At 30.3% G+C, this 16,131-nt stretch overlaps 1 protein-coding gene across 1 annotated transcript in view; it reads right to left on the reverse strand.

Annotated features, from left to right (window-relative positions):
- Positions 1-16,131, reverse strand: part of LOC127172227 (membrane-associated phosphatidylinositol transfer protein 2) — a 66,397-nt gene that overhangs the window by 13,223 nt on the left and 37,043 nt on the right. The window contains 8 exon segments of the mRNA XM_051121444.1: positions 1,679-1,843; positions 4,249-4,386; positions 6,400-6,570; positions 6,885-7,063; positions 8,888-9,147; positions 9,351-9,470; positions 13,664-13,853; positions 15,419-15,663. Coding sequence (XP_050977401.1) covers positions 1,679-1,843; positions 4,249-4,386; positions 6,400-6,570; positions 6,885-7,063; positions 8,888-9,147; positions 9,351-9,470; positions 13,664-13,853; positions 15,419-15,663 — 1,468 coding nt within the window.

A 16,131-nucleotide genomic window follows, 5' to 3' on the forward strand; every position in this document is an offset into this window, starting at 1 on the left:
AGATATATATATATAATAGAAAAAATAGTTATTTGTAAAGTTATTAAAATAATTATTAAATCAAACATGAAAATATTAAAGATAAATAGATTAAATAAATACAATTTATTAAAATGTATTAAAGATAATAATAATTATAATTATTATAATTATAACAGTAATAATAATTTGGTATCATTAATTAAAAAAACATAATAATAAACTATTTATGCACCACTATTTACTATTTATTAAATTCATGCCCAATGACTGCTAAAAATTTGTCTTTGCTATAACAGGAATAAATGGCACTTTAAAATAATTATAATAGTATGTAAAAAATATAAAATATAAAAATATATATATATATATATATATATATATATATATATATATATATATAAATAAATTTAGCAGAATTAATATTGTTCTTTGCATAATACTAAATGTTTTTTGATGCTTTACACCAATAATAATAACACTGTAATATTTTTATTATTGATATAAATTAATTTGATTAATTAAATTTTATTAAAGACAATAATAATAATTTGATATCACTAAAACTATACTATACTATACTATACTGTACTATACTATTCTATATATTTTTGTTTTCAACACTGACAATAACATGATTTTATTAAAGATAATACATAGATTGAATTAGATTATTAGATTACATTTTATTAAAGATAATAATAATAATAGTAATAATAATAATAATAATAATAATAATAATAATAATAATAATATCAATAACAATCATTTAATATCACTAATTTTAAATCAAAATGCAATAAAAACAATTTATGCACTACAGCGAAATTAACATTATTAACATTAAAATTCATGTCCAATAAATGCTGAAAATCGTCTTGACACACTGAATATATAATCAGATCGAAAACGGTTACTTTAAACTGCAAAAAAGGTTAAACTGCAAAAAAAAGAGTAAAGAGAAAAATGTTTAATTAGTTCAAAATAGAAAAATATGCAATAAAAAATAATAATCTGCAATTTTAGGTATATATAAAATTACAGATTATATGTATTAAATTTGCTGAAATAATATTGTTATTTGTAGAATAGTAAAGGGTTTTTAGATGCTTAATATTTTTGTTTTCAACACTGAGAATAGTAACACTGCAATATTTTTTTTTTATTATTAAAGATAATAAATTAAATAGATTAAATTAAATTAAATTAAAGATGATAATAACAACAACAATTTGGTAACACTAATTAAAAAAAAACACAATAAAACCTATTTATGCACTACTGCAAAATTAACATTATGAATTAAAATGTATGCTCAATGGCTGCTGACAATGTGTCTTTGCCATGACAGGAATAAACGACACATTAAAAATATCATATCAGATAGAAATGGTTACTTTAAACTGTAAAAAAAGGTCCGAATTTTTAAACAGTTTTTACTGTAACCGTAATCAAACAATTAAGCCCTGGAGAGCATAAAAGACTTAAAAAAAAAAAAACATCACAAATATGAAAGATTCCAAACTTTTAAACTGTAGTGTGTATATTCACATATCAATTATTCCATATTTAATGTAAATGCAAAAAGTGTTTTTGGCTACAAACCAAATTACTTAATTACTTCACAGCTGCAATATGCTATAGTGGATATCTAGATTATTGTATTGTTCTAAGCGAGTGTGTGCGTGTGTTGACTTACTGTTGGCGATGTTGGAGGCGGTGTAACTGTCCGCTAACCCCGACACCTGGCTGGCGATGCTGGTCTCGCTGGCTCTGCGCGCCCCACGGAAGGCAGGAATGGATGCCGGAGACGAAGGATTGGAGTGATCCGCAAACATGATGCTGTGAGACTGCATCGCGTCCGCTGTGAGGACCAAACCCAGCAATTACTCACAGAGACTGGAGACTGACAAGGAAATTAGGGCCCAGAAATCTTGACAATTTTCAGTACCAACTACATCTCTGTTCCAAAACCTAGTGAGCTGCCTATCTAGACAGCAGTCTATCTAGAAGGCATGACAGGTGCGCTGGGCAGCGTTGAGATCTCACTAGATTTTGGACGGAGCTAAAATGATGCATCACTATTAATTTGTAAAAGGGCCATTTGATTCATATGATGAAAGGAAGTGAAAAGAAGATGCAAACACAAAATCAAAAAGAGATAAAAGTAGTAAATACTGCCCCCGAGTCCATTTTAATCCGTTCTGGAGGAATTTAGCAGAGCATTTACAGTGGATAGAGTTATTCGAGGGCCTCATGGGGCATTATCTACCAAATACACATGCAACCCATCATCAGAATCAGGATTTGTCAGTAGCCAAGATGCTTGAATTAAGATTTGTCTGATTATTCTTGATGTATTGTTATTTTAAAGGTGAAGTGTGTGGAATTAAATGGAATTCTGTTGGTTTCCAAACAGGTTTCCTAAACACCGCCCATATGTTGGACCGCTATATTTCACACCAAAATCAAAAGAAAGAAATATTTAAAAATTTAAGGACTGTTATTTTCACAAAATTAAGCACATTTCTTTCCAAAAGCACACCCCACCACAAGTTGATTATAAATAGAAAAAAAAAAAATTAGGTACTATTATACAAAATAATCATATTCTAATATAATTTTTCTAATTTATCTATTATGTTGCAATATTTAAATAACTTAATTAAATAATTAATTTTAACCACATAAATATTGTTATATAAAATAATTACAATAACGTTTCACAGTTTTTTTAATATTCTATTACACTGTATTACAATAATTTCTAACAATAATTAATTAATTCTAACCACATAAATATTACTATATACAATAATTATTTTATTAAATTTCGGATATTTAAATAACTGAATTAAATAATAAATTTTAACCACATAAATATTATTATATAAAACAATTACAATAATTAAATATTCTAATATTTAAGTAATTGATTGACATTATTACATTTTTACCATATAAATATTATTATATACAATATTTTTTCTATTATATTCTAATATTTAAATAATTGAATGAAATAATTAAATTTATAAATAATCCCATATAAATAAATCGCATACAAAATACAAGTTTGAGTTTATGTAAATACAAACACATTCATGTATATATTTAAGAAATATTTACAAGTATATGTATTTATTTATATTTTTATATCATTTATATTATATATAAATACAAATATTTTGTACATACATAATTCTCTTAAATATATACATTAATTTATGTGTATTTACATATACATAATTACGCACAGCACACACACATATATTAGGCAAACTCAAACTTTTATTTTGCATGCAATTAATCTTTTGACAGCCCTAATTCTAATATTTAAAAGAAATTATTTTAACCATATACAAATTATTATATAAAACAATTACAATAATTTCTAACATTTTTTTTTTTAAATATTCTATCATATTCTAATATTTAAATAATTGAATGAAATAATTATTTTTAAGTATCTAAATATTACATAAAATGATTAAATTCTAATATAATTTTTTACATTCTATTATATTCTAATATTTAAATAACTGAATTAAATAATACATTTTAAGCAAAAAATTATATCAAATAATTACATTCTAATATATTTTTCTATCGTATTATATTCTAATATTTAAATAACTGAATATTTAAATAAATAACGAATTACTGAAAAAATATATTACATATAAAATAAAAGCTATATATATATATATATATATATATATATATATATATATATTATATATAATTTATCAAAATTATATTGAATTGAATTGTTTTTTTCCCAAATAATTTTTACTATAAAATAATCTAATAAGTGAATTGTAATCATTACTGTAAATATTGTAATTGTAGAGAACTGAGAATTTAAAAAAAAAAAAAAAAAAAAGCAAAACATCCTGATGCATTAAAGTACTATGTATTGGGGCAAAAATATGATTTTGTGGTGAAACGTAACACTCTTTGCAAGTCAACATATGAACGGCTTATAAATGTGTCAACTGAAGCTTTTTTTAATATTGAAAAAAAATACACACTTCACCTCTAAATTCAATACCATCAGTTCCACATTGCAGCAACCAGCAGAAGGAAGTCAGTCAGAACTCAAAAACGTCAAGCCCAAACCAGACAATCAATGTGAGAGCAGACGCACAAACACAGCTCATGTGAAATGAGGGCACACGCCACACAGGGGTGACACACAAACGCACACACACAAAACAGGGGCGTTTTACGCTAAAGGGATGCAAGAAACCAGGAATGGCTACACACACTCGGCGGGGGCCGGCATGGCTTGCCAGTTGAGCACAGGGACGGGAATGGAAGTCTCGCTGATGCCATCCTGACAGCGCTGGGCGGCACAGCTCACACTCTCCAACAGGAGGTGAGGGTTACTCTGGATGGTTTCCACTGCCACATGTCAAACCCAGCGGCATGAGGGACGAGGAGACATGAGAGCGACGGGAAGGGGAGAGAGACAAAGAAACAGAAAATAAAGACAAATAACAGACAGAAATGACACGAACCGTGACACGAGAACAGCAGTCGTGAAGCAAACTCACGGCAGAACTGCAGTGATGGACGATGCTCTTTTACAAAGTGCTGCTTTTCTACACTAAACCATTACGATGTCGGCTGTAATACACAGGTGATCACACATGGGCCCTGTTTACACTGGTGTTAACACCCGTTTTGGGTGGTGCAATGGCAAATTCAAGTGCAAACGAAGTCTGAAATGCTCTGTGATCCGTGACCACATTGCATTTGTAGTGTAAATGCTACTGTAATTTGTACAAATGCATCCTGGACAAAAGACCGGCTACTTACCTGTCAATCATCCATTGCACTTAAATAAATATGTAAACTAGCCATTTGTGTGCAGCTTTTTTGGCATATTTTGCATTTTTAATCACATGCAGTGAGACGTCACACAGTGAATGATGTATGCAGCAGGGATATTATAGAAAACACCTTAAGATGAAAACCATAAACATTTTTGTTACTTGAGATATATTTTTTTTTTCATTTGTATAGAATTTTTATTTTTATATTTTCCTTTTTTACCTTAAATTTAAATGGTTACTAATTTTGTTGGGGTTTATTATTTATTTATTTATTTTTAATAGGTATATATATTTTGAAATTAAATATTTAAGTAATATTTGTATAGATTAGAAAATATTTTATTTTTATTAATTTATTTATTTAACTAGTTTTGTTGGGGTTTATGCATTTTTAATATGTCTATAGTTTTGTTTTGTGTTTTTGTAATTTATTTTATTATTCTTTCTTTCGTTCTTTTTGTTTGTTTGTTTGTTTGTTTTTACAGTTTTAAAACATCAAGGTAAACCTAATGACAATAAGAACTGTTTTTTTATTTCAGATCATTTTTATTTAATTTCAAACTATATACCTATTTAAATAAATAAATAAATAAATAAATAAATAACAAAAACACAACAAACTTACATAAATACTTTAAATTTTAGATAAAAGCTGAAAACAAAAATTAAAATTCTATACATCATTTCTTGTTTTCATTTAGTTTAACCTTGATGTACTTACACTAAATCTGTAAAAATAAATAAATAAATAAATAAATGGCAAAAACACAACAATATTAGTATCACTTTAATTTAAGATAAAAATTGAAAAAATAAAATTCTATACAAATATTAAGAAACATTTCTTATTTTCATTTAGTTTACCTTGATGTACAAAAATTTTAACTACAAAAAAATATATAGAAATAATAAATAAATAAATGTCAAAAACACATAACGCAACTATATAGACATATTAAAAAAATAATACATAAACAAATAAATACATATATAAATAAATCAATTAATAAATAAATGACAAAACCCCAGAAAAATGAGTAACCATCTACATTTAAGATAAAAATGGAAACAATTAAAAAAATTCTATACAAATATTAATTTTAGCTAGTTGCCAAGGCAACATTTCTTATTGTCATTTAGTTTGCCTTGATGTACTAAAAATAAAACTGTAAAAAGGGTTCATATTATAAAAAAAATGAATAAATAAATTGACGCTTAACAAAATAAAATAAAAAATTATACAAAAACAACAAAATTCATAATTTAATAATAATTTTAAAAAAGTTTACAAAAAAGACTATTAAAAATATATATATAAAAATAATAACGAAAATAACTGAAAAAAAAGTTAGATAGTAAAACAACATTGTTATGCAGTTCAAGAACCGTCCACCCAAAATCCAATCACGAGTGGTCAAAGCAGACACATTTGATACACATGTTAATACCAGGTGAAAAACAACAATCTGTCTTGCCTGACCACTGGTGATCAGATCACCCGGGACACATATATTAGTAGCAGGTGTAATCCAGGTCATAGCAGGTGTGCGTGTTGTCTGAGAAATCTCTCCACTCTTACCCAGCAGCGCCGACTGGCCATCACCCAGCGGGAAACGCTGGTATCGCGGCACGCTAAATGGAGGCATCAGGTGGAAGCGCTTTTCCAGCAGGGGCTCCAGACGCGAAGCGGAGGGATCCGCCGGGTGGAACAGGTTGTAAACCTGCTGGCACGCCGGACGAAGATGAGCCACTGAAAGAAGGAAGAATGAAAGGAAAGAATAAATGTTATGCCTTAAATATGTCATTCAACATATTCATCCTTGTGTTTGTTTTGTCTGATGAGCTCTACATAACAGATGTTGGTTTGGGAAACTCCCATTAGCATATCGTTCATTTTCTGGTCCTCTAAAACAATCGCTCATTATCTGCCAGCAAATGATTTAACTTAATGATTGGCTTAATAGGATTAATATGTTTAAAGCCTTTAAAAGATTTTAAACACTGGACTTCATAACTCGTGGACTCAAATAGAAACTATATTAAGAGTATTCAAGGTTAACACACCATCCAAAGAAGGGACGACGGTCTTCCTCAGAGCGAGGACCAGGCCGAGCGGAGATCCGAAGAGGAAGAAATCGGATACTTCGAAGTCAAACTTTCCCAAAGCGCCTCCTCCCTCCAGCATGGTACTGCTGCTGGACCGACGCGAACCCGGATCGTTCCTTAAAACGCTGGAGTGTAGACTACATACACACAATTTACATTATTATATTTACAACTGTATTATCTACATTATCACAACCACACTGATATAAAAATGTCAGAAAATGTATCATATAAAAATATTAAAATAAAGAAAATCACGCACATTTTAATTGTTAATTTTTAATAATTTGTAACAGTTTTAATTATTTATTAAAAATATTAAAATAAAACATTATGCAAATATAAAAATTAAAAAATGCAACGATTAACTTTTAATAATTTGTAACAGATTGAATTATTTATTAGTAAACAGTATTCATTTTTAAACTAAAGTATTGAAAAGTTCACACTTTTTCTGCAGAAACCACCATAGACAAAACATTTATGATAACTAGAAAAGTATTTGTTTTTCTTAAATAATTTGATTCAGATTACTTTGCAAAGAAATCATTTAGGTTTCGGAACCACTACGTCTAATTCATTTACAAGATTTGACTGAAAATAATTATTTAAAAATTGTTACAATCTGAATAAATATTCATTTTTTTAAATAAACAATTGCAGATTTCACACTTTTTGTAAAAAAAAACAAAACAAAAAAAAAAAAAAAAACAAATACAAATTTGTTACCATAAACAAAGTGTTTGTTTACTAGAGAAGTAGTTTATTTTCCTTTAACAATTTTGATTCAGATTAATTTGCTAAGGAATCATTTAGGTTTCTGAACTTCGACATTTTTAAAATAAACAATCGAAGATTTCACACTTAGACTGATTAATTTAAAAGATTTGATTTAAAAGAATGATTTAAAATGTTTTTGAATCTGAATAAATATTATATATTATTGACTGAAACACTGAAACACTGATTCATTTAAAAAGATTTAACTGAAAAGAATTATTTAAATTATTTTACAGTCTTAATAAATGTATATATGTTTAAAATAAACTACTGCAGAGTTCACTTTTCATGTAAAAAATACATGACTACAAACAAAATTTGTTTAGTGGAGTTTTTTTTTTCCTTAAATAATTTTGAAGAATCATTTACATTTTTGAACCACTTTGACTGATTCATTTTAAATATCTGACTGAAAATAATTATTTAAAATGCTTTACAATCCTAATAAATATATAAATTGTTAAAATAAACTATTGCAAGGTTCACATTTTTCTTGTAAAAAAAAAAAAAATCCATGACAAAAAATGTGTTTCTTTTATAATAAGAATAGGAAAAAACTCTACTATTTACTGAACAAACTTTTTATTTCTGGTCATTTTTTTTTTTACATGAAAAGTGAACTCTGCAATAGTTTATTTAAACATGACTATTAACAAAAAGTTTCACGTTTAGTGGAGGTTTTTATTCCTTAACTAATTTTGACTGATTAATTTCCTAATCAATCATTTATATTTTTGAACCACTTGACTGATTCATTTAAAAGATTTGACTGAAAGAATTATTTAAAAAGTTTTACAATCTTCATAAATATATAATTAAAAAAAAAATAAACTCCTGCAGAGTTCACACTTTTTATGTAAAAAAAAAATGCATGACCATAAACAAAAAACGTGTTTAGTGTTTTTTTTCCCTTAAAAACTTTGATTCAGATTCATTTGCTAAAGAATCATTTAGATTTTTGAACCAATTCGACTGAATAATTTAAAAGATTGACTCACAAGATATAGTCTATAATATAATATAATAATATTGAAATGTCTATTATTTACTACCTATTTGTCCATGAATTTGCATTAGTTTTAAGATTTCTCTTTATCCAATCCAATCATGAGTATATTGTGCACACAATTATGACAAATAAAATGACACATTCACTTAAATGATAAAGAGCTGTGGCTCACCTGGTCAGGAAGGCCTGATGCTGTTTGATGGTGTCGAGCTCGTAGGTGGAGGAGTCGCTGCGTTTGCGGGGCAGCTGTTTTTTGGGGTCGTCCGGACCGCTGGAGCGTGGAATGTCTATATTACTGCGGCTGAGGTGCCGACTGCCCTCCAGAGACAAACCCGAGCCCGAACCCGAACCCGAGCCCGAGCCCGAGCCCGAGCCCGAGCCTGTGCAGTGAGAGCTGTTTATAATGATCCCTGGTGACAGCAGGTCATTGTCCTGCAGGGGAAGTGAAGCAGTGATTAGCATGACAGGGGTCATGTGATGGAAAACAGCATTTTCATGCTCTTCTGAAATAAAAGACTTTGATGTATTACTGCTATTGACACACTTACAAACACAAAAGGATGCAATTTGTCTTATGTGCAATGTTGCGATTTATCACGGGTAATTAATCACTGTCTGATGTGTGTGTGTTTCACCTGCACACTGACAATGCTGCCACGTCGGCTGCTGTTTTGACTCTCTGACACGGTGATGTTGCTGCTGCAGAGAGCATCAAATCCCAGAATGCCTCCCACACAGTCACCAATCAGACACACCTGTGCACAGACACGCATGTGACGGGCAATGAATGAGCAATTACACTTTTTAAAACAACATGAAGCAACATTCACAACACTTCCACGATGTGACACATGAGCCATTTCTCAATATGCGTTCTTGTCTGTACTTGTGTTGTGTTGTGGACTGGTGAAACGTCATCAGTCGTCGCCCAAGTACTGTTCCAATTCAAAGTTCCCATCTAGCCAAGTACAGTTCAGATCCCTGAATAGAGTCACTGTTACTAGCATGGTTTAACATGTTTTTGGCATGATTTCAGTAGGTTTTTTAGCAGGCAGCTAAAACGATTTTAACAGTTTAACAAGATTTAACAACTTGTTTACATGTTTCTATTGAATTAGCACATTGCTAACATGTTTCTTGCATCATTTAACATATCGCTAGCATGTTTCTAACATGATTTAACACATTGTTAACATGTTTTAACATCTTGATATCATTATTTCACAGATTGTAACCTGTTGGTAGAGTAATTTAACACTCTGTTACCATGTTGTTAGCATGATTTAGTATGTTGTCAACAAGTTTCTTACATAATTTAACACATTGCTAGCATGTTATAACATGCTGACATGATTTAACACGTACTAACATGTTTTAACATATTTCTAGCATGATTCAACACACTGCTAACGTTATAACATGCTGCTAGCATGTTTTAACTTGTTAACATGATTTAACACACTGCATGCATGTTTTAACATGTTGACACGATTTAGTACACAGCTAGCATGTTTTAACACATTTCTAGTATGATTTAACACACTGCTAACATGTTATAGCATGTTGACAGTTTAGCACATTGCTAACATGTTTTAACATACTGCTAGCATGATTTAACACACTGCTAACGTTACAACATGCTGCTAGCATGTTTTAACGTGTGCATGTGTTAGCTTGTTAACATGATTTAACACACTGCATGCATGTTTTAACACATTTCTAACATGATTTAACACACTGCATGCATGTTTTAACATGTTGACACGATTTAGTACACAGCTAGCATGTTTTAACACATTTCTAGTATGATTTAACACACTGCTAACATGTTATAGCATGTTGACAGTTTAGCACATTGCTAACATGTTTTAACATACTGCTCGCATGATTTAGCACACTGGTAACGCGTTATAACTTGCTGCTAGCATGACTTAACACATTATATGCATGTTTCAACAAGTTAACACGATTTGACACACTGCTAACATGTTATTACTTGCTGCTAGCATGCTTTAGCACACTGCTAACATGTTTCAAGACACTGTTAACATTTTGACATAATGCTAGCATGACTTAACATGCTGCTGCTAACATGTTAGAACATGCTGCTAGCATGATTTAACACACTGTGTGCATGTTTTAACATGTTAACATGCTTTAGCACACTGCTAACATGTTTTAAGACATTGCTTGCATGTTTAAATGTGTTGTTAACATGATTGAACACATTGCTAACATTTTAACATACTGCTAGCATGATTTAACACGCTGCTGCTAACATGTTAGAACATGCTGCTAGCATGATTTAACACATTGTGTGCATGTTTTAACATGTTAACATGCTTTAGCACACTGCTAACACGTTTCAACACATTGCCTACGTTTAAACATGATTTAACACATTGCTAACTTTTTAACACACTGCTAACATGTTATAGCTTGCTGCTAGCATGATTTAACACATTTTGTGCATGTTTTAACATGTTTACATGATTTAGCACAATGCTAACATGTTTTAACACATTGCTTGCATGTTTAAACATGATTTAACACATTGCTAACTTTTTAACATACTGCTAGCATGATTTCGCACACTGCTAACATGTTATAGCTTGCTACTAGCATGATTTAACAAATTGTGTGCATGTTTTAACATGCTAACATGATTTGGCACAATGCTAACAAGTTATAACATGCTGCTAACATGCTTTAGCACACTGCTAACATGTTTTAACATTGCTTGCATGTTTAAACATGATTTAACACATTGCTAACATTTTAACATACTGCTAGCATGATTTCGCACACTGCTAACATGTTATAGCTTGCTGCTAGCATGATTTAACACATTGTGTGCATGGTTTAACATGTTAACATGATTTGGCACAATGCTAACAAGTTATAACATGCCTACAGCATGGGTTATCACACTGCTAACATGTTTTAAGACATTGCTCGCATGTTTAAATGTGTTGTTAACATGACTGAACTCATTGCTAACATTTTAACATACTGCTAGCATGATTTAACACGCTGCTAAAATTTTATAACGTGCTGCTAGCACAATTTAGCACACTACTAACATGTTAGAACATGCTGCTAGCATGATTTAGCACACTGCTAACATGTTTTAACACATTGGTTGTACGTTTAAACGAGTTGTTAACGTGATTTAACACACTGCTAACTTTTTAACATACTGTTAGCATGATTTAGCACACTGCTAACAAGTTATAACACATTGTTGACATAATTTAACACTTTGCTAACATGCTTTAGCACACTGCTAACATGTTTTAAGACATTGCTTGCATGATTAAATGTGTTGTTAACATGATTTAACACATTGTTAACATTTTAACATACTGCTAGCATGATGTAACACGCTGCTGCTAACATGTTAGAACATGCTGCTAGCATGATTTAACACATTGTGTGCATGTTTTAACATGTTAACATGCTTTAGCACACTGCTAACATGTTTCAACACATTGCCTACGTTTAAACATGATTTAACACATTGCTAACTTTGTAACACACTGCTAACATGTTATAGCTTGCTGCTAGCATGATTTAACACATTTTGTGCATGTTTTAACATGTTTACATGATTTAGCACAATGTTAACATGTTTTAACACATTGCTTGCATGTTTAAACATGATTTAACACATTGCTAACTTTTTAACATACTGCTAGCATGATTTCGCACACTGCTAACATGGTATAGCTTGCTACTAGCATGATTTAACAAATTGTGTGCATGTTTTAACATGCTAACATGATTTGGCACAATGCTAACAAGTTATAACATGCTGCTAACATGCTTTAGCACACTGCTAACATGTTTTAACATTGCTTGCATGTTTAAACATGATTTAACACATTGCTAACATTTTAACATAATGCTAGCATGATTTCGCACACTGCTAACATGTTATAGCTTGCTGCTAGCATGATTTAACACATTGTGTGCATGGTTTAACATGTTAACATGATTTGGCACAATGCTAACAAGTTATAACATGCCTACAGCATGAGTTATCACACTGCTAACATGTTTTAAGACATTGCTCGCATGTTTAAATGTGTTGTTAACATGACTGAACTCATTGCTAACATTTTAACATACTGCTAGCATGATTTAACACGCTGCTAAAATTTTATAACGTGCTGCTAGCACAATTTAGCACACTACTAACATGTTAGAACATGCTGCTAGCATGATTTAACACACTGCTAACATGTTTTAACACATTGGTTGCACGTTTAAACGAGTTGTTAACATGATTTAACACACTGCTAACTTTTTAACATACTGTTAGCATGATTTAGCACACTGCTAACATGTTTTAAGACATTGCTCGCATGTTTAAATGTGTTGATAACATGATTTAATACATTGCTAACATTTTAACATACTGCTAGCATGATTTAACACACTGCTAAAATTTTATAACGCACTGCTAGCATGATTCAGCACACTGTTAACATGTTAGAACATGCTGCTAGCATGATTTAACACATTGTGTGCATGTTTTAACATGTTAACATGATTTGGCACAATTCTAACATGTTATAACATGCTGCTAGCATGTTGATAGCATGACCAGCTAGTTGCTAGTCTAGATAGATCTGAATGTTTGACAGTTGGAGTTTAAACAGTCTCAGCGCATTTTAACATTTGAACAATTTTCATCATCCATTTTACGTCCAATGTGTTTGGAAAAAAATACAGCAACCTCAATGACACTAAAATAATGATATCATTGTGTTTAAGAACACATCATTTGATGTTTTTCTTCTGTAAATAAAGCACATTAATCCAAAAAGTTATTTTTAGACTCTTGAAACACTCTAAAACTAGATGCATATTTCTCTGGGACACAGTTTTTTTTTTTTTTAAGTAGTCTGTAAATGAACACAGAGAGCAAACCCAAAGCACTGACCTGTCCAGTGAAAGTGGCTCCCTCCAGGGATTTGATGAAGTCACCATAGACCTGATTGGCTCGCACTATGACCGTTGCCACGGCGTCCTGGTACTGTGGTGCAGAGGTGGCCAATAGGGGCAGGGCGGCCAGAGGGATGTGATCCTGACTGTTGGAGAGGCAGCCTTCGTCATAGCTGTAGGGACTCAAACTGTGTCAAGGACACAAGAACAGAGAGCATGCTGGGTCAATACCAGCCACAAACAGTTTTATACACTGGGTTAGGATGAAGAACGGCATACTAGCATACTAGTCTTTCTGTAGCGTTCATGCAACACTCATGATCAACTACATTCACCAAAAGGTACTGGATGTTTGGGAGTTTTTTGATAACTGGTTGAATGATAACTGGATGTTATTTACTGAATTAAACATGTTATACAGTGAAGTCACTGATGTGAAAACAATGTAGCAATAATAAATATAAAAGCAGATAATAAATATAAAAATAATAAATATAATAAATTCAAAATTTAAATCTAACAATAAACAGCAGCATTTTATTATTATTATTAAAATGAAGTAATAACAATTAAAATACTGTTATTATTATAAAATAAATAAATAAATAGTTCAACTAGTAATTAATTGCAGGGACTTTCTTGAATTATTATTAAGCAATAATTCTATTTTTTTTTAACTATACCAAATAAATAAATAAATGCCTTTCTGGAAAAAAAAAAAGCAATGATTCTGAACTTTTTATAATAAATAAATAAAATTATTTATATGTATTACTTCATAATAATTAATAATTATTACACAACATAATAAATAAATAAATAAACATAACATAATAAATAAATACACTGAAATATTTTTAAGCAACAATTTTAATCTGTTTTTCTTTCTATACCAAACAAATAAAAGTATTAATTAATTAATTAATTTAAAATAAACAAACAAATGTAATAATTGCAGGAATGTGCTGGAACCATTATTTAGCAATATCTATTATATATCTATTATAATCTATGTTTTCTATACGAACTAAAAAAATATATTATTACTATTTAGTAATAATAAAAATCATAATAATAATTACAAATAAATAACTAATCAAATTAAATCAAATAAAATCAAATAAAAAAAACACAGAAACTTTCTGGATCCATAAAAACAAACCAAAAATAAAATAAAATAAAATAAAATAAATTAAAATGCAACTTTTTTTGGAATTACTATAAAACAATAATAGTCAATCTACTGAAAAATTAGAAAGTTGAAAGTTACCAGTTTAATACTATTTATAAATAAATAAATAAATGAATAAACAAACAAACAAATTAAAATAAATAAATAAACACTTTCTGGAAACTAAGTAACATTTCTTAACTTTTTTTATAAATAAATGTATTACTTTATAATAATAAATAATTATTAAAACAAACAAACAAATAAATAAATAAACGGAAATTAAATTCCGAAAATATTATTAAGCAATAATTCTAATATTTTTTCTATACCAACCAAATCAAATTATTTATTATTATGAATAAAAAATAAATAAAATAAATTAAAATAAAATAAAATAAAATAAAATGAAATATAATACAATTTTCTGGAACCATTATTAAGCGATAATTGTCAATCTACTGAAAAGTTAAAAAGTTGAAAGTGTTGCCAGTTGAAGTTCCACCCTAACACTGCTTAATAACTATCAGAGGTTGCGTTTATTCTCATGGCGGTGAATTAGATGTGTGTGTTCATGCTCACTTTGACACCAGAGAGAAGGCCTCAACACACACGGCCGGACAAGGGACCAAGCGGATGGCGATGCGACCCAAAGCAGCGGGGTAATGGACCCGCATCACAGCATCGAACGCGCCGCTGATGGTGTTGACGTCACCCTGCTTGCTGTTCTGGTCCCCGCTGCCCGTATCCAGGATGTTGCCGCCGTGCAGGACCAGGATGAGGACGTGGATCTTGGACGGCTGTAAGCACTGCTGTGAGGAGCAGTCCTGAGGGACACATTTGGACAGCTGTTTCTGCAGCTGCATACGGTTTGTTTAAAACATCCACACACACTCGTGACAACACGCTATTGTGAAAAAGGACGACTTACTAATAAACAACACGGTACAGACCGCAACAGCAGGCTTCCGGAAGTACAAATCCCATTCAAAATCTCCATAGATAAATTGATTTTTAGTTAAAATACATAATCTTTCAACACAGACCTGCCGTGAGAAACACAGATGTATGTCTGTGTAGAAACATGTCACAAGTGTGTCGACTCAGATGACCAGAGCTAAAATTAGCTACCTATATTGCATTAGTAAAAGTGGGGGTGCTGTGGTGTTAAGAATAAAATATAGCACTAGTGATTTATAAAAAGAAGCTGTCATTATGTTAATTATAACATTTTGGCTGTCTTCACTGGCATACAAATAATTGCTCATTACTTTTAATGCTCAATTTCAAAAATA

This window comes from Labeo rohita, chromosome 10 (genome assembly GCF_022985175.1).
Source record: "Labeo rohita strain BAU-BD-2019 chromosome 10, IGBB_LRoh.1.0, whole genome shotgun sequence".
Lineage (NCBI taxonomy): Eukaryota > Metazoa > Chordata > Actinopteri > Cypriniformes > Cyprinidae > Labeo > Labeo rohita.